This window comes from Canis lupus, chromosome 9 (assembly GCF_003254725.2).
Source record: "Canis lupus dingo isolate Sandy chromosome 9, ASM325472v2, whole genome shotgun sequence".
NCBI lineage: Eukaryota > Metazoa > Chordata > Mammalia > Carnivora > Canidae > Canis > Canis lupus.
The window spans coordinates 7,415,698-7,437,304 of NC_064251.1; the positions used below are offsets into that span (position 1 = coordinate 7,415,698).

General features: G+C 56.7%; 1 protein-coding gene across 2 annotated transcripts in view; it reads left to right on the forward strand.

The window, feature by feature from the left end:
* SDK2 (sidekick cell adhesion molecule 2) overlaps positions 1–21,607 on the forward strand; it is a 256,374-nt gene that overhangs the window by 119,190 nt on the left and 115,577 nt on the right. For both annotated transcript variants that reach the window (XM_025467876.3, XM_025467877.3), the window contains exon 2: positions 1,177–1,336. In XM_025467876.3, the coding sequence (XP_025323661.1) occupies positions 1,177–1,336 (160 nt within the window). The remainder of the gene's footprint in view (positions 1–1,176; positions 1,337–21,607) is intronic.

The window sequence follows — 21,607 nt, forward strand, 5'->3', positions numbered from 1 at the left end:
TGCAAGCGCCCGCCCCGCCCGCCCCTCTGATGTTCTGGCTCTGAATCAGCCCCGCATCCCCGGGCTTGAATCACTGGGGGTTGGGAGCGTTATTGTTTTAAAACAAACGTGTGATGACAGGAACTAACAGAGGGTTTTTAGAAACGCGATTCAAAGGGCTCTTGAACGCTGCTGGGGAATAGGAATGTGCCTTTGAAGTGTGAACGTGCCCATTTGTCAAATGGGGGAGCAGAGCCGCTGCTTCAGCAGATCCGCGCCTGCAAATGGGTGCCTGTTGGCCTCTCTGCCCCCCGAGCCTGCGGAGGTGGGTGAGGGAGCGGGGCCGGGTGGGGGCGCTCCCCCCCCCATGCTCCCCCAGAGAGACCTTCTGAAGGGCTTTGTGAGGCATGTCAGGAGGTGTGCAGAGGGGCGGGAGCAGGGGTGGGATGGGGTTCCTCCCCAGTATCCCCCCCGGGGGGTTGAGGCCAGGCCCCGGATGTACATCACTGACGCTCTGAGTCGCCAGACTGTGGTTGAGGCGGGGCTGAGGCCTTGACCTGAATGTGAACCACCTGCAGACCACAGACGCCCAATTCTGGCCAAAGCTGAGGGTCAAAGGACCCTCGGGATGGAATCAAGCAGCCTGGCGATGGAGGGGACCCGCCAGATGGACTCTTGATGTCTTTGAGGGTCTCCCCCAGCCTTGGGGGCAGGACTCAGGACGCCCCCGTCCCCTGCCACTTGTGTCCACCCTCCCCCGCCCCACGTTGTTTTCCTTGTCACATTTATATTCCCTTTGACTGAAGTGCAGTAAGTACTTCCCTTCCTTCTGCCCTGGAGGGAGAAATCCAGAAGCACGGGGTATCCAGTGGATGGGGATCCCGAGGGGAGAGACACAGAAAGTACCAGAACAAAGGCAGGAGAAGCGGGGTGGGGGCGGCAGCAGGAGTGAGCCTTGGCAAGGTCTGGGAAGAGAGGGAGGTGGGGAACGTGTTGGTGGGCATGGAGGATTCGCTCTGAAGATCAAGCTCTGAAGTCAGACCTCCCCAAGTTCAAGTCCTCCCGGGCCACATGACCTTGAGCAAGTTACCTGGATGCACCTGCTCTGTGTGCTCAGGAGCCTTAGGGCGCGACAGGAGCGACCCCCCGAAGGTGAGCAAGTGATAACTGGTGGTTTTGTGTCTCTGTTTACCACAGATGACGTGGCCCCCTATTTCAAGACGGAGCCCGTGCGGACGCAGGTGCACCTGGAGGGGAACCGGCTGGTGCTCACGTGCATGGCCGAGGGCAGCTGGCCGCTGGAGTTCAAGTGGCTTCATAACAACAGAGAGCTGACCAAGTTCTCCCTGGAGTACAGGCAAGCCTCCCCTCCCCTCGCCTCTCCTCCTCTTCCTGGCTGCCAGGGCCAACTGCCAGGGCTGTGCCCTGAAGGGGAACCAGGGTGGGGGCCTGTCTGGCAGTTTGGGAGCAGCCACCAGTGCTCCTGGGAGGCTGGGGTGGAGAAAGGTGGGGGGCAAAGCGCTGTGCCCCAAGAGTGAGAGGCCCCTGCACTGCTGAGCCCAACAGAGGACGTCTAGGGAGTGCACCGGGGGTGCTACCCCGGCGGGGTGACCCCAGCAACAGGGAACAGAGTAGAGGCGATGGGTGGGGTGGGGAAGCTCAGCCCCAGCAGCTGCACTGTGGTCGTGCCTATGACCAGACCCCTCCTTCCCAAGCCCTGAGAAGAACTCTGCTGTCTCCTGGGGGCACTGAGGTGGGGGTGTGGGGCTGGGTCCAATACACGGCAGGGTGAGGGACACATGGCAACATGGGATCAGCGAGGGAAGGACATCTGGTATTTGGGGGTAGTGCAGGTGAGACACGGAGGTGCCCTGCCTGCCCAGGGCCTTTGGGCTCGTCCCCACTCCATGTTGGTGCCCTGAGCTCTGGACTGGCCCTTGCCTCCCCGGGACACTGCCCGGCCGGGAGAGAAGAGAGGAGAGTCGGGCACAGGATCTCAGTGAAGCAGGTTCCTGCAGGAAGCCTGAGCCGTCAGGCAGCTGCCCCCCAAGCCCACCCTGGCCTCCAGCACTTTCCTCCTGGCAGTGCGCCCCCTCCCCACCTCCAGCTCCTATCTTCCCATCTCATCTCTGCCTGTTTTTACTGGCTCCCAACCCTGTGGCTGGTGATTAATCCCCAGGCCTGATGTGCATAATCGGTTTTGTTGGGGAAACAAGATTGTCTTGCCCTGGGGATGTTGATACAGATCTGCGCCAGGGACCGGAATGCAAATGAGAGGAGGGTATTTAATTGCTTGAGGATCTGTTCTTTCCGGAGAACCATCCTTTTCTTTGCTGAGCAGGGCGGCCAGAGTTTGGGGTGTCCCCCTGCACTTGGGCCCCGGAGTTCCTTCCGCCCCAAACCTAGACTGGATTGGCTGGTGTGGCCACTTTGTCTGAAGGGGGAGTTGGAGGGTCCAGGGCAGGAGAGCCCCCTTCCGATCTGGATGGCGAGAGACCAGGAAGCAGGAGGCCCTCCAGTACTGGCCACTTGGGGTGGCGGAGGGGTTGGGTCTCCGGGGAGCTCATGAAGGATACCAGGGGTGCCCCCCTGAGCAGCCCCAGTGGTGGTTTTCACTTGAGGGCCCAGAGCACTCCTGGCTGCTGCCTGGAGTCCGGGGGCAGTTTTGACAATGTCTGTGAAGAGCCCCAGCGTCCTTTGGATGGGGGACATGCCTGAGTGGGAACCGCAGGAACATGTGGATGGCATACCACATGTGGTGTCAGGGCCTCCCAGCCTGCCCCTGACTTCTCCTGGCAAGGACCTGGGCCAGGATCCAGGAGGAGGAAGAGGGCTGGTTCTCTATCTGGGGCCCAGCTGTTCTTTTGGTGCCTCAGAACTGCGCCAGGACGCCAGTGTGGACGGTTCACGGAGGACAGATCCTAGCTCGGCCTTAGGATCAGACTTGCCCACGGATGGAACGGGCTTCCTCTGGAAGCAGCTCTGTGTCTTGGATACATCCACGTGGCGGTCAGGGTCCAGCTGGTGAGGATGGTAGTGACCATCATAATCACTGGCAGTGAAAAAGAATTTACTCTATGGCTGATGTTGCCACGTGCACCCTCAACACTTCACTCAAGGTCAGATCGTTGAGCTGGGCTTCAAATGTAAGTCGCCGGGCTCCAGGGCTGGAAAACCTTCACATCGAGCTTCTCATCGAGGAAGGACCGCTTCCTTCATTTGCGTCCCAAGCATCCTCTGCTCACTGTGCTCTGCAGGTTCTAAAAAACAAAGCAGAGTGGGGAATGCAAACACACCCCGTCTCATCATTTATACATGACACTGTGAGCAAGCCACACACCTGAGGTCAGAGTTCACCTGCTGAGTGACACTGAGAAGTTCATGATCACAGGCTTACGGCCCCATGATTTCAGGGCAGAAGGAGGTCCCCGGAAGTTCCATGTAGGAAGTCCCAGAGAAGGATTCTGATTGGCCCAGGTTGGGTCATCCCATTTATTTTTGCTAAACTATTTAAGAATTAGTTGCAGACATCATGTCACTTCACCGCTGAGTGGAATTTCCCCAAAACAAGGCGTTCTCCTACAGAACCACAATGCAACATTCCCACTCAGGAAATTTCCCGTCGATGCACTACCGATGCATCGCATATGTGGCCCATATTCACATTTCTCCATCCCAAGGATATCCTTTGGGGCCTTTTATACTGTTGTTTGATAGGAGATCTAATCAAGGGCCGCGTGGTAAATTTAGGTGTCGTGACTCCTTAGACTGCTTCAATCTAGAACCATCCCTCATTGTTTCTCCCATCTTTCTTGGCATTGACATTTCTGAGGGCTCAGCCAGTTTTGCAGAATGTCCCCCAGAGTAGATTTGTCCAGTTCTAGCCTCATGATTAGACTCATGTTAAAACTTTTTGGCAAGAATATTACCCAGATGTGTGTTCTTCTCAGTGCTTCCTACTTGAAGGCACTCATCGTCAGCTTGCCCCATCATTGGTGATGGTAGGTTTGATCAACTGGTCAAGGGTGACGTGCACCAGATTTCTCCAGTGTCAAGGTAATGGAGGTATCCTCTCCCTTTGGGAGATAACTGGAAACTGAATATCCTGCTCCCCAGGAATCATTCTCCCAGTGGTTGGTTGAGTATCGATTGATGAATCTAACCTGAATCCATTATTACCATTGTGGGTGTGATAAGCAGATTTTCCACTTCTATCGTTTCTTCTACTTATATTTGCCATCCTTTTGTGAAAGAGATCTTCCTTTTATCACCTCCTTTAAGATAATGAAGCATCAGTATGAAGTGGTGGATAGTATTTCCTATTCAGTGTGTTTTAATCTATCCCTGTCATTCTTCATTTTGATGCTCAGTAGTCACCCATAATTGGCCGATGGAGCTTCTACAAGCTGGATCCTGAGTTTTGGGGACATGTCCCCATTGGATTTTTAGCACTTTCTCGCTTTTTGGCTCAATAAAATGTTCCTTTGAAAAAAAAATGCACACCAAAAAAATGCATCCCAGAAGAGCGTGGCCAGCTTCTCATCCCATGGTCCTCTGACCGCTGTTTGCTGCTGAGGACTTAGTCTCTTGCAAACCCCAAGCTTTGAGTTGGGTGATAATAACCAATTTTCAGGCAGAAAGATGGCTGAATTTACTCAGCAAGTCAAGAGAAAATAAGATTGGAAGTGCTGCCATAAATTTCACTATGTTTCCCACCCGTCTCCAAAGGAAGACGTTTGCATTCACATCCAACCTCCACCGGCCTTTATTGTCAGTGGGAATCTGTAACAGAATGGGCGTAGCGTGTGCGTGTGCATGCGTGTGTGCGTGCGTGTGACATCTGCATGAAGGAAAGCATCCCACTGAGCACAAGTGACTGTGGCGAGTTTGTGGGACCACATCCATCCCGGGGGGTGCGGGCAGGGTACAAATAGCATGGACTTTGGAGTTGGTGCCACCTGAATACAATCACGCTCCTACCACTTCCTAGCTCTGTGGCCTCGGCCAGAATCAGCCACCACGCACTTGTTTTCTCATCTTAGAATCGGGCACATGCCTACTTTAAAAGGTTATAGTAAGAATTAAAGGAGATTCTATGGGACAAGCCCCTTCTGTGGTGCCATAGACTAGATCTGGTAACAGGCCAAGAGGTCACAGGGGCTGGGGAGGCAGGGCTCTGTGCCCCTATTCCAGTGACACTGATGGTCCAGGACCCTTCTTAGAACTCTTTTTTTTTTTTTCCAGTGCTGTAAGAGCCGCTTGTTGGTGACATATGTTACCTGTTTTGCAACCAGCCTTGAATTCCCAGTTTGAGAAATAAAGTGGCTGTTACAGTAGGAGGTACCACTTGGGTACAAAGCAGTATCAGACTCCAAGGAAATGAGATCTCTTTTCCCATGTGGACGGGACACGGCATGGGAAGACTTTCCCAAAGGTTTGGGCACTGTCCCCACCACCCCCCACTACCCGCGGGACAGGTGCGTGGCTTCGCACGGTGACTCTGGGTGTGTGTCGGGGTGTGTGGGAGGAGGTTGGACACAACACTCAGTTGGAGGCATAAAGTCTGATGTGTTTGTTAGCCTCTGTGCATGAGTGTGCGTGGGGGAGGTGGCTAAGTGGGTGGGTGTGATTCCTTCATGCTCTCGTATGCGTGTTTAACCGTTGTGCATCTGTGTCTGTGCAAACCACACTGACGTGTTAGCCTAACTTCCTGACTAGGTGGGATGGTAACTCATGGAAGGTCCTGTGTTGCCCCTGGAGCCCCTTCCCTCAGATCTCTCTCCGCTCCTCCTCCCTCCCCTCGTCCCCCCTCCTCTGCCCTCTCCTCCCCTCCCCTCTGCCCCCTCGGAGGCCATCTCCCCAGACTGCATCAGTTCTGCCTCAGTTTGCTTCCGCTGCACCAGCCAGGGCTGCGTGGCTGGGGACAACCCACCAGCTCAAGAAAAGGCAGGTCAGGCCGTAGCAATGGGGGAGGAGGGAGGGAGGGAGGATGGAGGGGGGATGGACTGGAACCGCTACCTGTCCTTGTGACCACATCCTGGCAAAGCCATCCACCAGGTTATTTTGTCCTGCCCTGGGCATGCTTTCTCGCATATCTTTTCTCACATTTAAAATCGAACCAGAAAAACAAACCAGCTAGGTGGCTCTTACACACACACACACACACACACACACACAGATTTCCATGCATGGTTAACTTCACATACACCATCTCACAGCTGCACTAGGTGAGTGTTATTACCCTCATTTTGCAAATGAGGAGCCTGGAGCTCGGAGGAGTTCTGGAACTCGCCTGCGGTCGTGAAGAGAGCAAGTGGCAGGTCCAGGAGGTCGGTCTGACCGGAGTGTGTTCTTGTCCCACTTGTAGAGACGCACACGGGTTCCCGATTGGGCTCCTTCTCCCACACTCCTGTCACTGTATGTCATTCTTCTGCCTTGAGAGGCAAGAAGCCAGGGGCCCCCTCAGACCCTCTGACGCACAAGCGAGAGGGAGTGAGACCAGCAGAGGCTGCGTCCCGCCCCTGAGACCCCAGCTGGCCCCTGGCTGGCGTGGAGAAGAGCAGGTGTGTGGAGGGGCAGCTCAGATAAGCCGGGCAGGGTGTCTGGCTGGCCCTATACTGGGTCCCCAGCCCCACTGCTAGGTGATGTGCCTTGTGGGGGAGCTGTGGTGTTGGGGCCCTGCGCGTGGGCTCGACAGCAGAGAGAATAAAGCCTGGTGGCTAAAGCAGGGACCCAGGCATGCCACAGCCCTGGCTAGGGGCACAAAGCAGGGGATGCATGTGGAGCGGCTGCAGCCTTTGAAATTCTTCAGAGGAGAGGATGAAGAGCAAACTCTCTGGACCAGCTGTTTTGTCTCTGGCAGAGGCCAGAGGGCTTCCCAAGAGGTCACTGGAGCACATGCCACGTGGGTGTCCAGAACCGAGCCAAGCTCTTACCAACAGCAGTTCTGGAAGGTTGGAGCTATTATTATCTCTGCGTCATCACTTGGAGTCACAGCCCAGAGAGATCCAGCAACTGGCCCAAGGTCACACAGCTGGACGTGGGGAGTCAGGTTTTACCCAGGATTGTTTGGACTCCAACCCTGCCTCCCTCCACCGGCTCCGAGCTGTCTTGCCAGGTGTGTCCTCCCCCAGGGCAGTGGCAGTGCCCAGACCCAGCTTTCTGGCGATGGCCCCAGCTGGCCTCCTAAACCAGTACAGGAGAGCTCATCATGGCCAACACATGGACTTACATGGGCCCAGCCCTGTTTGAAGGGTTTCACATATGTGAACTCTTGGTTTTTTTTTTTTTTTTAAGATTTTATGTATTTATCTGAGAAAGAGAGCGAGAAAGAGAGAGAGCGAGAGTGCACAAGCCAGCAGGAGAGGGAGAAGCAGGCTCCCTGCTGAGCAGAGAGCTCAATGTGGGGCTCAGTCCCAGGACCCTGAGATCATGACCTGAGCCGAAGGCAGATGCTTAACAGACTGAGCCCCCAGGCGCCCCTCATGTATGTGAACTCTTGAAAACAAGCACACAGATGATTATCTCCGTGATGCCAGGCCCTGTGTCGGCCCCTGTCACTCAGGTTCTTGTTCTCGATCCCTGAACATCAGCAACTCCTGCAGGAGAGGCATCTTGGTGTGAGGGACGTGAGGCTCCGTGGCTCAGTTGCCTGAAGTTGTGGAGCTAACCCGAGAGCCAGATCTTCCCCTCCCCCAGCCCCCCCGGCCTGATGGACGGACGTCAGGAGATGCCTGCCTGTGCTCCGTCTCACGAGGCACAGAGTTGGGACTTTCTGCCGGCCTGGCACGGAGCCTCCAAGGAGGACAACGAGGAAAAGCAGTGCCAGCCCTGCCCTCCTTCCGCCCCTTGCAAACGTCTGTTCTAGCCGCAGAGCAAGAGGTGCCCTCGTGGCGTGTGAGTGCCTGGACTGCGGAGGGACAGCAGGTGCGAGACCAGCGGAGGGGCCCAGAGAAGTTTGGGGAGAGTCTGTGTGGAGGATGTCAGACTTGAGCCGAGAGGGAAGAGGCATTGGCGTGGACGGGGAGTGTACGGGCAAGGCTCCCTGGCGTGCAGACACGGGGCGCTGACTACGCCAGGAGAGCCCTCGCCCCCGCGGAGCGCACAGTCGGGACCCCGGAACAGAACCCGAGCGCAGTTGTTCTGCACGTATTAACAGACTCCGGTGCTCGCAAAACCGAGGTCGGAGGAGGTGACAGTGGGGACTCCAAGACCTAGAGAATGGATAGAGGTAGCCGGTGCAAGAAGGAGGCTTGCGGACGGAGGCAGGAGGAGCTGAAAGATGACCAGCACCGACAGGAGGTCAGGACCCCGAAAGAGTGGATGGGGTCAGTCGGGTCAGGGCTTGCTGGCTCTCTTAGGGTGGGAGCCAGGCCAGGCGGTAGTGGTGGGAGCGGGGTGGCCGGGCCATCGTGAACACGGCGGGGATCGGAGGATTGGAGGCGTCCAAGGCATACCGGGAGGCAGAGCTGATGGGCTGGATGCGCAGGTGAGGGACGAAGGCAGATGGAGAGGCAGGTGGTGGAGGAAACACTGCAAAGGAGACACCGTGGGACATCTCCGTGCTCCCCTGGGTGCTGGGCGAGACTTCGGGCAGCAGCGTCCAGCGGGCAGGAAAGCACTTGTGCCCGGAATGGAGAAGAAAAGCCCAAACTGAAGGTCTTGATTCAGGCATCACTGATGTCACTGTGACCACTGACCCCGTGGGAACAAGCGGAATGAGACAGTGCACACGGCGCAGGGGAAAGAGCCTCCGAGGCCGAGAAGGCAGGTAAACAGAAGAGGTGAAAACCTGCCCAGCAGCATGAAGCCAAGAGGCCATGGCGGAGATTGGGGTGTCGCACAAGGGGGAAGGGCTGTTGAGAAGGACCAAGTGGCCAGCTGTGTCAACTGCTTCGGGAACAACGGTCAGCGAGATGGGGGGACAGGGAGAGTGAGGAGGGCTGGATGAAGCCAGTGGAGGGGGAGATGTGGAGGCAGGGTTGAGCATGAGAACATTCCAGGCTGCATCCTGCAGGTGGTAGGTTGTCTTTGGAGGATTTGGGTCAAGGGAGCTTCAAGCCCCTGTGTACCCTGGTCCTGTCCCTCTTTCCAGTCTCCTCTCTCACCAACACCCTTGGCTAAAGAGCAGAACAATGCTCTCAATGGCCTCTGCTGTTACCTCTCCCCGACCCGTGCTGTCCGTATGCACCTTGGCTGCTGCCTGGTGTCTCAAGACTCAGCACCAGCATCCCCCCAGTGTGAACCCCAGTCTGGACCCAGACTCAGCATAACCCCGGTCTCAGTCGCCCAGTCTGTCAAATGGGAATGATATAACACCAATCGCTACCTACCTCCCAGAGGGTCATGAGTATCAGGTGAGGTTAAGTGTGCGGAAGGGTGTTGGTCACAGGTGGCCGTGTGAATGGAAAGGGTGGCCCGGAAGCCACCCAGTGAACACCGCCCATCCACGTCCACCTCGTAGGCCAGGCCGTCCCCACTTCTCCTGTCTGGCCACGGTCTCATTCCAGCGCTCCTAGGAGGTCCAGGCTCCTCTTCCCCAACAAAGCCAGATCCACCCACCCCATGCCAGCCTCTTTGGAGATGTACTCTGATTTGGCCAGGAGTTTGGACATCTTGTCTGAAAATTGAAGGCTGCCGGTGAGAAAGCCGAAGTGCAGGAATTAGTTATGATGGGCATAAATTGAATTTTAATAGAGATGTACGTGGCACGGAGCCAGTGTATTCAGGCAGAGGGAAGGTAGTAATTAAAAGTTAACGAGTTTAGAAATGTCGTAATCCTTGGGGAGGGATGGGGGAGGTGGGCTGGGAGGAGGAAGAGGCCCCCAGCCAAGCGTGCTGTCCTTCCCCTGACCCAGAGGCCCTCCTCCCGCTCCTGAGGAGCCTGGGAGGGGGAGGAGGGCGGCGGGGAGCCCAGCAGGCCCTGCGCCTGCACAGGCGGGGCATGCTTCCAACGACGGAAGAGGTGGCAGAGTCAGAGGCCCCCCCGGATCGATGCTCGTGCTGCCCACGAGGAACCACAACTAGAGCAGGGTTTCTCGGCCGGCCTGGGCACCATTAGCATTTGGGGGCGGATCTCCTCTTGTCGTGGGGCCGCCCCCGTGCACTGCCCCGTGGGTAGCAGCATTCACGACCTCGACCCGATACCTGCCAGTAGCCCCTTGCCCGAAATGGGACAACCAAAAGTGTCTCCAGAACTACCCAATATGCCTTAGGAGGCCACATCCGCCCCATTGAGAACCTGTGGTCGAGAGTGAGGCACCAGTGGCACCCACCCAACTCTCCCAGTGGGAGCCAGGGCTACCCCTGTGCGTGCAGGCACCTGCCATGCTCGAGTCAGCGGCTGGCTCGGCATGAGCACAACTGGCCTGGCATCGGAGGATGTGAGGGCAGAACTGGCTGGCCACCCTCTTGCGGGGAGGGTCTCTCCTGCCTCCCCTCCTTTGTCTTTTCCTGACAACCCAAGTTGCAAGGAGCTACTTCCCTTTGAGGCATCATTTGTTCCTGGGCATGGGCAGGTAGGACAAATCCATTGCCCAGATGGGAAGACAGAGGCCCCGAGACACTCGGAGCCTGGCCCAAGGTCATTCATCCAGGGGGCAGAAGGGTCCGGCTCCCCAAAATGTCAGTCAGGCCCCCTGGTCGGCTCTGGCAGCCCCACTGAGAGCATTGGTGAAGAGCTAAAGGCCCTTGCTGGAAGAGAACACGGTCTGTCCATTCCAAGTGGCATCCCCGACTCTGTCCCCACAGGTGCCCGCCCCCTCGGCCTCCCCATCCTGCTGTAGGACAGGTTCTTCCTGGACCTGAGGGGGCCAGCCCTGGCCTCGGGGTTTGCTGTGAGTGACAGGAGAAGCCGGGAGAGAGGCAACAGGGAGAGCCCTGGAGGGTCAGGGCAGGTGGTGGGCGGCAAGGGGCACAGCTGGCTCCCTGTACCTCAGGCTGACGTTGCAATAATTATGTCAATTAAGATGAATAAGTTCAAAATGTAAAGGGAGAAAGAGAAACAAGAAGCCAAAGTCTCTGAAGCATTGGCTGTCTCGGTTTCCATAGCAACCCGTCTCTCAACATTCTCATTACTGGGTCCCGGCCGGCGTGGAGCCCGGAGATGAGGGGTGGGTGCCGCCGCGGCAGACCCCGCCCGGGCTGGGGGCGCGGGGAGTGGGGGGCACGCGCTCAGCAGCCCCGGCGGAGTCACCCGGCCACAGAGTGGCCCCGCTGGCATCTGGGCTGAGCCCTCCGTCCTACAGCTAGGATGCCCTGTAGGAAGGTGGCTTTCCTCTGAGACCAGATCGTGTGGGAGGGTCCGAAGGGCCGCTCAGGCCCAGGCCCCCTGCGCCCCCAGGCAGTGCCGCCTGGGTGACCGGGCTACCCAGTTGCACAGCGTCCTGGCATGACAGGAGGCCACCGATGACGTCTCCCCATCACCTTGAACCCCTCAGGAGGCAGGAGGGACGCACTGTGTCGGGGGACGCTGTTCTGGCCTCGCCTCCCTGTCCCCTTGGGTGTCTGCGGAGTCCTCTTAGCGCCCCCGTGGGTTCGATGGGTTCAGAGCATCACTCCGAGGCATCATGGCCCTGAACGTCCTTGCAGGGGGAGCAGCGAGGACGTGTCCATGCATCATGGGTTCCCCTGGGGCTGGAGCGTGTCTACTGCAGACACGCTCAGCAGACCCAGCTCTGGGTGTCCATCCACGGCCCACGTGTGGGCCCCCTGCAGGACCCGACACCCGGGCGCACCCGGGGTGTACTCACTCACGCACTGTGGTTAATGCCCACAGGCGGCTGGAGAAATCCACAAAGCAGTCACGAGGCTCCCCGTTTTATATAGATGCAGACACAACGCCCACGGGATAAAGTGACACGTCCAGGGTCACACTGCAAATTAGGGACAGGGCGAGGGACATGCGCTGGCTGCCAGCTTCAACTGCCAGAACATTCTAGAACACACACAAGCCGCCCTCTCTCCTCTCTTCCATCCCCTCCTCCCATTTTGCAGTGACTGACAGGTTCTCCGGAGCCAATCCCAGCAGCCCTGGGACAGGTGGCCGAGGTACCCAGACTCCCCAGAGTGCAGAGCAGAGCATGCGGGCGAAGCGCTCGCTGCCACTTGAATGAAAGGCTCCCCAAGAAAGCTCTTCTCTGAAGAACTGAGGCTATTTATTTCCACCACAAGGAAACTTAACATGCAAATTAGGAAGGGCTTGATCATTCATCACCTGACACTGACAGATGTGAAGCCGGCCGTGACCCCTGGGAACCAAGCACAGAGATGGGCGCAAGGCGGGCGCGCCGCCCGGGGGGTCCTCGGGGAGGCGGGGAGAGGTGGGCTCCATCAGAGGCACATATGGTTTTTATCTGGGATAGTCTGATACATGGAAATGAGATGTTCCTTCTTTCTCCCCGCACAGCTGGACGGGAGACCCCAGCGTGCCCTAAGAATTCTGCCCCCCGCCCCAGATCTTCCTGCGGGCCTCCCCCTCCTTGGCTTTCAGCCAGGACATGGAAACTAATTAGATCTTGACTCAGTTATGCGCTCAGGCAGGCAAACGGTCTAGACAGACGCCTGGGGAGTTGGTAATGACCCCTGCTTCCTGGGGGCTGCCTTGCTGCCTGACTCCCCTCTCCCCACCCAGACCCCTCAGAGCCCTTTCTGGCCCTAGCATGGGAGATCTCTATGGGGGCAGGGAGGGAGGGTGGTTCAGGTGGCCTCTGCCCTCCAGAGAGGTATCTCTGCCATGGCCTTCTTTTCTGCTATCTGGGTAATGACATGCCAAGGTGTCTGTGACTTTGAATTTCCCGCCCTGGCCAAGGGAGAGACCGGCTCCCAGCCAGCTGCTGCCCAAGTCAGCCTCGCAGAGGCTCCTGGGAGTGAGAGCAGGGGTTTCAGCTCCAGTTGGCAACCTGTAGGGGCTCAGCAGGGAGCAGGTCGGGGGAGTCACAGAAGGCTTAGGGAAGGGAGAGGCCATTCTTCCTGCAGACTGGAGAACCAAGAAGGACGGTCTCACCCAAGATGGGCAGAGACCCTGGAGGTCAGCCCACAGCACGTCCAGGAGCTCCAGCCATTGCAGCTGCTTCTTTACCTTGGACCCCTGGGGAACATATAGAGATGAGGGGCCCCTGCCCCTAGGAGCATGCTCAGCCTGACCCCGGCCACAGCCTCGGGTCAGTTACCTCTTCCTGCCCAGAAAACCATTCCAGAACTTCATGGCTAAACAACCATGATTTCTCATTTCTCTGCTCGTCTGTGCTGGGCACCTAGGAGCTTACGTTCTGCTGGCCATCTGCTGGGCTGGACTGGGCTAGGCTGCACAGCGGTGGTGCTGGTCTCTCTTCCTGTGGTTTACCATCCTTCATGGCCTAGTGGTCTCAGGGCCTGGTGATCTGAGAGGTGAATGCAGAAGCTGCAAGGCTCTTGAGGCCTGGGCTTCAGAACGTTCCACCAGAATCTATTGGTGAAAGCAAGTCACAAGGTCAGCCCAGATTTAAGCAGGAGGAATAGACTCCACGCCTATGGGAGCTGTTGCAAAGTATTAGGACCGTACTGGTCTTCAGTTTCTCATCCTCAGATCTGGCTGGGGCCTGGCCACGGACGGGGATTACCTTTTCCAGATGGCAGCTCACAGGCAGGGCCTTGGGGCCTCATTAACACCGTTCTGGCCTGGTTCCCTTCACCGCGTTTCCCTGAAGTCACTTCTGAGGGTGACTGGAAAACCCAGAGAGAATGGGTGGAAGGTGGTGGTGAGTCCTGCCGGACAAAGGCCAGAAAAGTCAGGGCTAGTGGGACTGTGTTCAGAGCCAGCTGCCTGGGGTCTGAGCAGGTGTTCAGAAGGGTGGGGAGGGGAGGGGGCTCTGGGCCCCCCAGGCTCGGGGCAACTACCATCATAGCTCCTAACATGAGATGCCATGGTCGCCCCAGCCTTGGCTCTGCTCTCTGGGCAAAGGCTCATCCTGCATGAGGATGGGTCCGGGGTTAGCAGGCTGTTAGAGAGGGCTGTAGGCAGTGCTCCCTCATCGCAGGATGGATGACTAAGTGAAAAATAGTAACATTAATAACCCCGGTGGCAGCTCACTCAGTGAATGCTTGGGACACCGCACTCTGGGCCCTGTCCTAAGCCCATCACAGATGCCCTGTCATGACATCCTCACGACGTGCCTTCAGCAGGGGCCTACAGTGTGGTGGATGAGAGCACAAAATCTAGAGCCAGGCCCCTGGAGTTATGCCTCCTACTGGCGGTGTGATCTCGGGCAAATTACTGAACCTCTCTGGGCCTTGGTTTCCTCGCCTTTTTCATCTGCCAGATTTGGATAAAATCAGTTCTGACCTCACAGAGTAGTTAATGAGGAATAAAGATATTAGCACAGTTTAAGGTGCTTCAGATACAGTACCTGGTTTATGTTATTATTAATTATTATTAGTAGTAGTAGTTTTGTTTTATAGATGGGGACATGGAGGCATTGAGGTGAGACAACTTAGCCAACATCATGCAATGTGTAAAACACACTGACAGTCAGAAACCCCGTTTCTCCATCAGCACCCACCACCCCTTAAAGCATTCGCCCCCAAAGCCTCCAGCACAGCACTCGATGCTCCTGGTTGTTGGGTGCATGTTTCTGACCTCAATGGAAGGGCAGCTAGGAGGCAAGATGCAATGCAGAGCCAGGAGCTCCCTGCCTGGGTGCCTGAGCCTTGGGACTTATGGAGGAGAAACGCACTGAGCCCTGGAGCCTGGCCCCAGGTAGAGAGGAAGCACACCAGCCCTGACCTTGAGCCAGGTCTCCCCGAGGAACGAGGAACGGAACGGGCATCTCATCACACGTCACCCCCTCCCCACCCACCCCACCCTGCTGGAGCTGCCAACAGCAAGCACTCAGGATGGCCGGAGACCCTCATCCCAGCTTCCCTCCACCTGACCTGCCCTGACCAGCTGGGAGGAGGACCCCCGGGGGGACTGTGGTGCATCCTCCAGCCCAATCAACATCCATTAAAGCCACAGGCATCTGGCCTGGGGAAACCAGGAACGCGGTGAAGGCCAGGGAGCAGGACTTGGCTGGGCCGGAAGCTCAGGCCGGCTGGGCAGAGCCTGGCAGTGTTCATGCCATCACCCACCCTCCATGCCCACCCAGGGCTCCCCCTGCAGTGCACCTGCACCCCACTCCCTTAGGGTGAATTAGCCATTATCCTTTGTGGCGATTAAAGGGGCCCTAACAAAGTCCTTCCTGCTCAGAGATGAGCAGGTCCCTGTTCCCTTCTGTTCTCTGGGACTCGGAGATGCCCAGGGGCCCGTGTCCTGCTCCCAGGGGCAGCACGTGGTCTTGGTGGGTAGCAATAGGAACGGAATGGGCTGGAAGTGGAGCTGGGGAGCCGAGCATTTCTAAGCAGGGTCTGGCAGTGGCAGCGACACCTCCAGCTAAACTCAAGGGGCTGAGGGCAGCACAACACCGTGGACACATGGTCTTGCTGTTCTTACCGTTGTTGCTGCTGGTACTCAGAGCCTAACCCAGTGCCTGGCACGTCGTGGGCCCTCCAGTCCAGGTTGAACGATTAATAATAACAGTACACACGAGGACACACGTCTTGAGTGCTTCCCGAGCGCCAGACACCGTGCTAAGCGCTTTGCCATCAGCTCTGCTGTGATGTGAAAACCACCACACTGTGCAAAATCACGCAATAAAAACCACAGGACTAATGGGGGAAATGGGGTGAGGGAGCCGCACTCAGAAACGTCATTAGGGACACATAAAAAAAAAAGAGAGAGAGAGAGAGAGGAGCCTGCTAAAGACAATCACACAGTCTCCCGCATGTTGGGTGGGTGAGAAATGCATAAATACTACAATAAATCTGGCACACCGCCTCGGGAAAGGCCCGCAGTCGGCTTGGGGGAGGTGGGAGGCGAGGGCTGCAGCTCCCCGAGTTATTTTGAGCTGGTGGGGAGGAAGGGATGTCTGGGATGGACAGGAAAGTTGTAAGACCAGAGTCCCCCCGGAGTGCTGAGGATGCTTTGGGGGGTGTGTGTATGCATGGGGAGTCAGCTGCGTGCAGATTTGGGAGTTTACCTGGTGTTTCTTACAGACCAGTTGCGCCCAGGCAGATGCAGAACTCCAGGTGTGCTCAGATTGCTCCCCTATATGTCCCTGCAAAAGGAGGGGCCCTGGCTCCTGCACCCTGCCTCCAGCCGGCTGATCTAATGAGGAGGTGGCTTCTCTGCCAAAAGGACAGAGAGGCCATAAAGGCGGCCTCTCCCCACCGCCACCCCCCATCCACCCAGGAGGCTGGGAGCAAAGCAGGTTGGTTAGGTGACTCCAACAGGCCCTCCGCGATTTGGCCACAAAGCGCAAGCAGCTTGGCTCCTGGAAGCCGATTTCCTTGCAGCCTCTTCATAGGTGTAAAAAAAATAAAAATTAAATTAAATTAAAAAAATAAAGTGCCCGCAGCCCAGGACAAAAGGAGCCTCCTTTTCTGCGGAGGAAGCAGGGAGCCCTGGGGAAAATCCCAAGCATCCCTGTGAGCAGAAGACAGGTCCCCACTTCTTGCCTCTCTGTCCTTCCTTTCTCTTTTCTTTCCAAAAAATAACCACAACCCCCCATCCCTCCCCCTCTCCAAACCTCAGGATTCCTTCCCTTTCAGTCATTCCTTGAAAATCCACCCTGAAACATCTGCAAGTTTGAACTCCATGAGCCCAGACAGGTCTCACCTTCTCTGTCCCTTTCTCTCTGCTCCCAGAAATCAACCCTGTGTCCCATCCCACTTTGCACTTTGCAAAATGATCCCAGATCTTGTTACTCTTGGCTCTTAGATGACGCTCTGTGCTGGGGCCCTGGGGGGTCAGGGCAGGTCTGGGCAGCTCCCAGGACGCGTTTCCCTCTGAGATGTGCCCCGCTGACCAGTGAGGGTGCTGGGTGCAGGGCAGGCGTGGGGCAGGATTGGTTCCGATGGGCCTGACATTCATTGCATGCACTTTGCTGCCCTCTGGCTGGGTGACCTAGGCAACTTGCTCCATCTCTCTGAGCCCAGGTCCCTGGCTATAAAACGGGGTAGGGATCATTTCCCTTGCACAAACTGTGGAGGTGACCCCGATAATGTACTTCAGGTGTTTGCTTGGAACCAGATGCTTTTATCGTTGTTACGAGAGCGTGGAGGATGGCCCCTGCTCACTCTCCCCTCAGTGATGGTCCCACCTGTAGGTGCTGAGTGGCCTGCCCTGGCCTCCTCCCCTGGTACCTCCTTCTAGCTCAGAGTCTGTGGGAATGACCCTGCTGAAGGCAGCCGTTAATGAAGTCCTTTCCCTTGTCCATTGAGAGCAGTTAATTGGCCCAGAAGGTCACGGTGGGGACAGACAACGTCCCCAGTCAGCTCTGGCCTGGACTGTCATGGTGTTAGCAGTCTCCAGCTCAATAATGCCACCAACCCTCTCATTGACCACAGGCCCCTGGGATCAATCTGAGCATCTCGGCTTCGCCTGGTGGAGCAGGGAGGCTCAGGGCTGCACACAGGACTCCCGGGTCGCAGGGAGTCCGGGGCAGGGACAGGAGGCCCTGCAGAGGGTCCTGCACCTCCCAGACGAACCATCCATCAGAAGGCGGCCGTCCAAGCCGCTGGGCTGTGTCTCGTCTGAGTGGCCACGTCGAGCAATTCTGCATCCAGCCCAGCTCAGCCCCATGCCTGCAGGCTGCTTAGGGGTCTGCAGAGGATGGACGGTGTCCAGCATCATCCCACCCTCTGCACCCCTCCCACAGTGTCCAAGAGACCTTCCTGGCCCTGGCTCCATCCCCAGCCTGGAGGGGATCTGGCTGTATGAGTTTCCCACCACCGATGTAACAGATAATCACAAACCTAGTGACTTAAAGCACATGGGTCCTCCTACAGTTTCAGAGGTCAGAAGTCCTAAAATCAAGGTTTCGATGGGACAGCCTTCCTGCTGGAAGCAGGAGGAAAGAAAACCCCTCCCCTCCTCACCTTTCCCAGCTTCTAGAGGCCGCCCACATCCCTCAGCTCTTGCCTCGCCAGCCTCCAGCCTGGGCTTTTCTCCCCACATCGCCCTTTCAGAAGGACACTTTGGATCACATGGATCCCACCAAGAAATCCAGGATAATGCCCCCATCTCGAGGTCTGCAACTAAATCACAGCTGCAGAGTCCCTGCTGCAGTGTGCGTGACTTTGCTAGAGCTGCTGTCACAATGTGCCACCACCTGGGGTGGGGGGGGGGAGCTTAAAACAATAGACCTTGATTCTCAGTTCTGGAGGCCGGAGGTCTAACATCAAGGTGTCCACAGGGTCCCTCTCTCTGAAGGCTGCAGGGGAAATGCGCTGTATGCCTCTCCTCTAGCTTCTGGTTGGCTGGCACTCCTTGGCCTATGGCACCATGGCTCCAGTGTCTGTGTCTGCGTCTCTTCTTACAGGGTCACCAGTCATACTGGATGAGGACCCACCCTAATGACCTCATCTTAACTAACTGCATCTGCTGAGACCCTGTTTTCGAATAAGGTTTACACGTACTGGGGTTAGGATGTCAGCGTATCTTTTTGCGGGGACCCAATTCACCCATCATTTCCTCTAAGGTGACGTATTCACAGGCTTTGGGAATTCGGATGTGGACATCTCTGAGGGGCGTTCTGTGGCCTTCCACAATGGCCATCTCATCCACTCATCCAGAGAATGTGCATTGAGCATGTGTTGTTTCAGGCACGAGACAGTGGAACAAGACGTGGGACAGGGTACAAGACACGGTCTCAAGGAGACACATAGAAGTACGTAGGACATTATATTAACTTGCGACAAATCCTCCAGCTCTGGCAGGAGAGAATTCTGGAACAATCCAGGGGGTGTTCCAGAAGACTTCCTGGAGGGGACATCCTGTTCCCGAAACCCCAGTTTGGCTGCCTGTCGCTCAAACACCAATGCTCAGGCGCCTGGGTGGCTCAGTCGGTTAAGAATCTGCCTTCAGCTCAGGTCATGATCCCAGGGTCCTGCATCGAGTTTCCTGATCCGTGGGGAACTGGCTTCTCCCTCTCCCTCTGCCTCTCCCCCTGCTCGTGCTTGCTCTGTCTCTCTAATGAGTAAATAAAAATCTTTTTTAAAAAAAGACAAAATAAAGCCAATGCTCAAGAGACAAGATCTGATTGGAAAGGAGCTTTATTCAGGAGGCCAGCCACCTGGAGAGAAGGTGAACTCTTGTCCAAAGGCCAACTCCGAGGTTTCCGCTGGGCCCAGAGGTTTTGAGAGGGGTTTAGTCAGTTAAGAGAGTACAGTGGTCTGTGACGTTTTTTGATTGTATGCAGACTTGATACCACAGAGAGAGCTATCTCGATGCTGGGGATTGTGCAAGAAATTCTAGTTCCTTGATACCTGGGACGGGGGCGGGGGGTGCGTTGTGCAAGAGAGCCTGGCGATGAGCACACGAGTGTTCTGTTCTTTATGTGCAGGAGGGCAAGGTCTACAGCTGCGCAAAGGGAGGTCAGTAAAGTCATTGTGTGACCTCAAAAAAGAAAAACATTTTGCTAAAAGATTGCTGGACTAATCAGAAAGCCAGGGCGGCTTCAAAGACTCGCCGCCCTCTGTAGCCTAGGAACATTCTGGTCCTTCGTTCCCCAAGGCCAGCGGCCTGCAAATCTCAAAAGAAAGTAAATTAGCTCTGTTACAGACCAAGGGCCTTAGGGCAGCAGGCAAGGAGTGTGTTAACCGGCCCGAGGGCGCTTACAGTCCTAGCGGAAAGCGGAGAGGGACCCTGAGGGCTGAGGGGCTGCACATGGACAGGTGAGGGGCAGCTTGTTTTCCTCAGAAACTGCCAGAAGTTTGGTAGAGCTGGAGAGTGGGGCCAGCAGGGATCTTTCCACTTGCTCGGAGGCGGGGGTCTTCCCAAGCCTGCGGGGACCCGGCAGGGATGCAGGTGCTGCAGATGTGACCAGGTCCTGGCTGCTCCTGCATGTCTGTTCTTCACCTGCACCTAGAGGGGGGCCCGGTGCTCCCGAGGTTCCAGACACCCCCCTGCAGCCACAGGAGATGAGCTGAGGCAGGAAGAGAGGAGTGCGTAGCCCTGACACCTGTGACCCGGCGACCATGTGCCCCGTATTCTGTGATCAGAGTCAGGTGTCCTCCCCTCCTGTCTGTTGTGGCCCCCTCCACCGTGCAGTCCTCCAGGTCCGGGGTCGGGGAGGCACCTGCTGTACCTACATCCTCCACTATCCAAATGTCCATGACGGCCACACACCTTCCGAGGACCCCAGGGACAACCATGCTCCCCTGGCCTGCACCTGCTCCAGCTCCAGAGGACCCTCAGGCCTGGCTCAGCCACCCCCACCCACCCACCCAGGCTGCAGCCTCCCTTCTGGGGGCGACCCCTCCCCCAGCCGGAACACAGCAGCTCCCTTCCTTCCCCGAAGCGCCATTAGCACAAGCCAGTTGGGTGCGTAACACTCTTACCGAAGATGTGGGAGGGGAATTACAGCACAGGACAGAAACTGCTTAAAATAGAAGAACAGAAATCACTGTTTCTGAATTGCCCTGCCAGCCCTCACCACAGGGTGTAGCTTCCTGACATCATCCTCCCAGGACCAGCCGTCCTCAGGATCCATCTACTTCCTGTGCGGGGGCAGCTTTTGCCTCCGTGTCTGTCTGTCTGTTTCTCTGTCTCTCCTTGTCAGAAGCCCCCCACCCTGACCCCCACCTGCCCATGAATTCAGGATCCTTCAGGCTGCTGCCGGAGGGAAAACACGACGTGCCAGTGAGTGCATCACGCAGAACAGTGCAGCTGTGTTCCCACTGCCTCTCCGGCCTGATCCCTTTCCATAACCAAAAGTCCCACTAAGGAGTTTTCCTGGGCAGTCCCGCCCTGACCCTGCATCCCCCCACTGATCCCGGAGTGGCCAGCCCTGGGCACCAGCCTTCTCTGGAACGTGCCGCACACCAAATCCTTGGGTCCTGCCCCGAAGCTCCTCACTTCCTTCAACAACAGTCTCTCTGTGCCTAAGGGGCCGAGTGTAGATAGTCAGCACTTCCCTCTTCAAAGCAAACCCCAGAAAGAAGAGACCCCAGACTATTCGGGTGTGCATCCAGGTGAGGTACATCCTCTCTAAGTACTAGACGGTCCCTGTGCACTAGGCACTTGCTCGCTGTGTGACCTGGGGCAGGTTACTTAGTTACTCTGGGCCCAGTTTTCTCATCTATAGGCTGAGCTTCCTGTTAGCATGAGCCTCCTCCAGCACCGCGAGCAATATTAGCTGAGTTGATATATGTTAAATACACGACACTTTTTATCCTACTGCTAATTGTGTTAATTATATAACGGCACATTACTATTATCTATTTTCTGGTACATGTACTTTCCCCTTTAAATCACTTTGGAGAGAGTTTTGCTGTCTTTCCTGAGGACTCTTTGCCAAAGCAAACCCATGATGCGGGGCCCATTTCTAGCCTGCCCCCGACCCAGAGGCCAGTGCTTGGAGTGCCCGCTGCCTCCCTGGTGCAGGAAGGAGCACGGGGTGTGTGCCTTCAGGTCTGCGAGGACACACGTACATGCGGGCACACACACACCTGGACTCGCTGCCTCTCCTGTTGCCCAAGAGCCCCTGGGAAGAGGGAAGGGAGCCTGGGTCCGGAGTTCAGCCACCCGCCACTGTCCCCCCAGCCTGGGTCA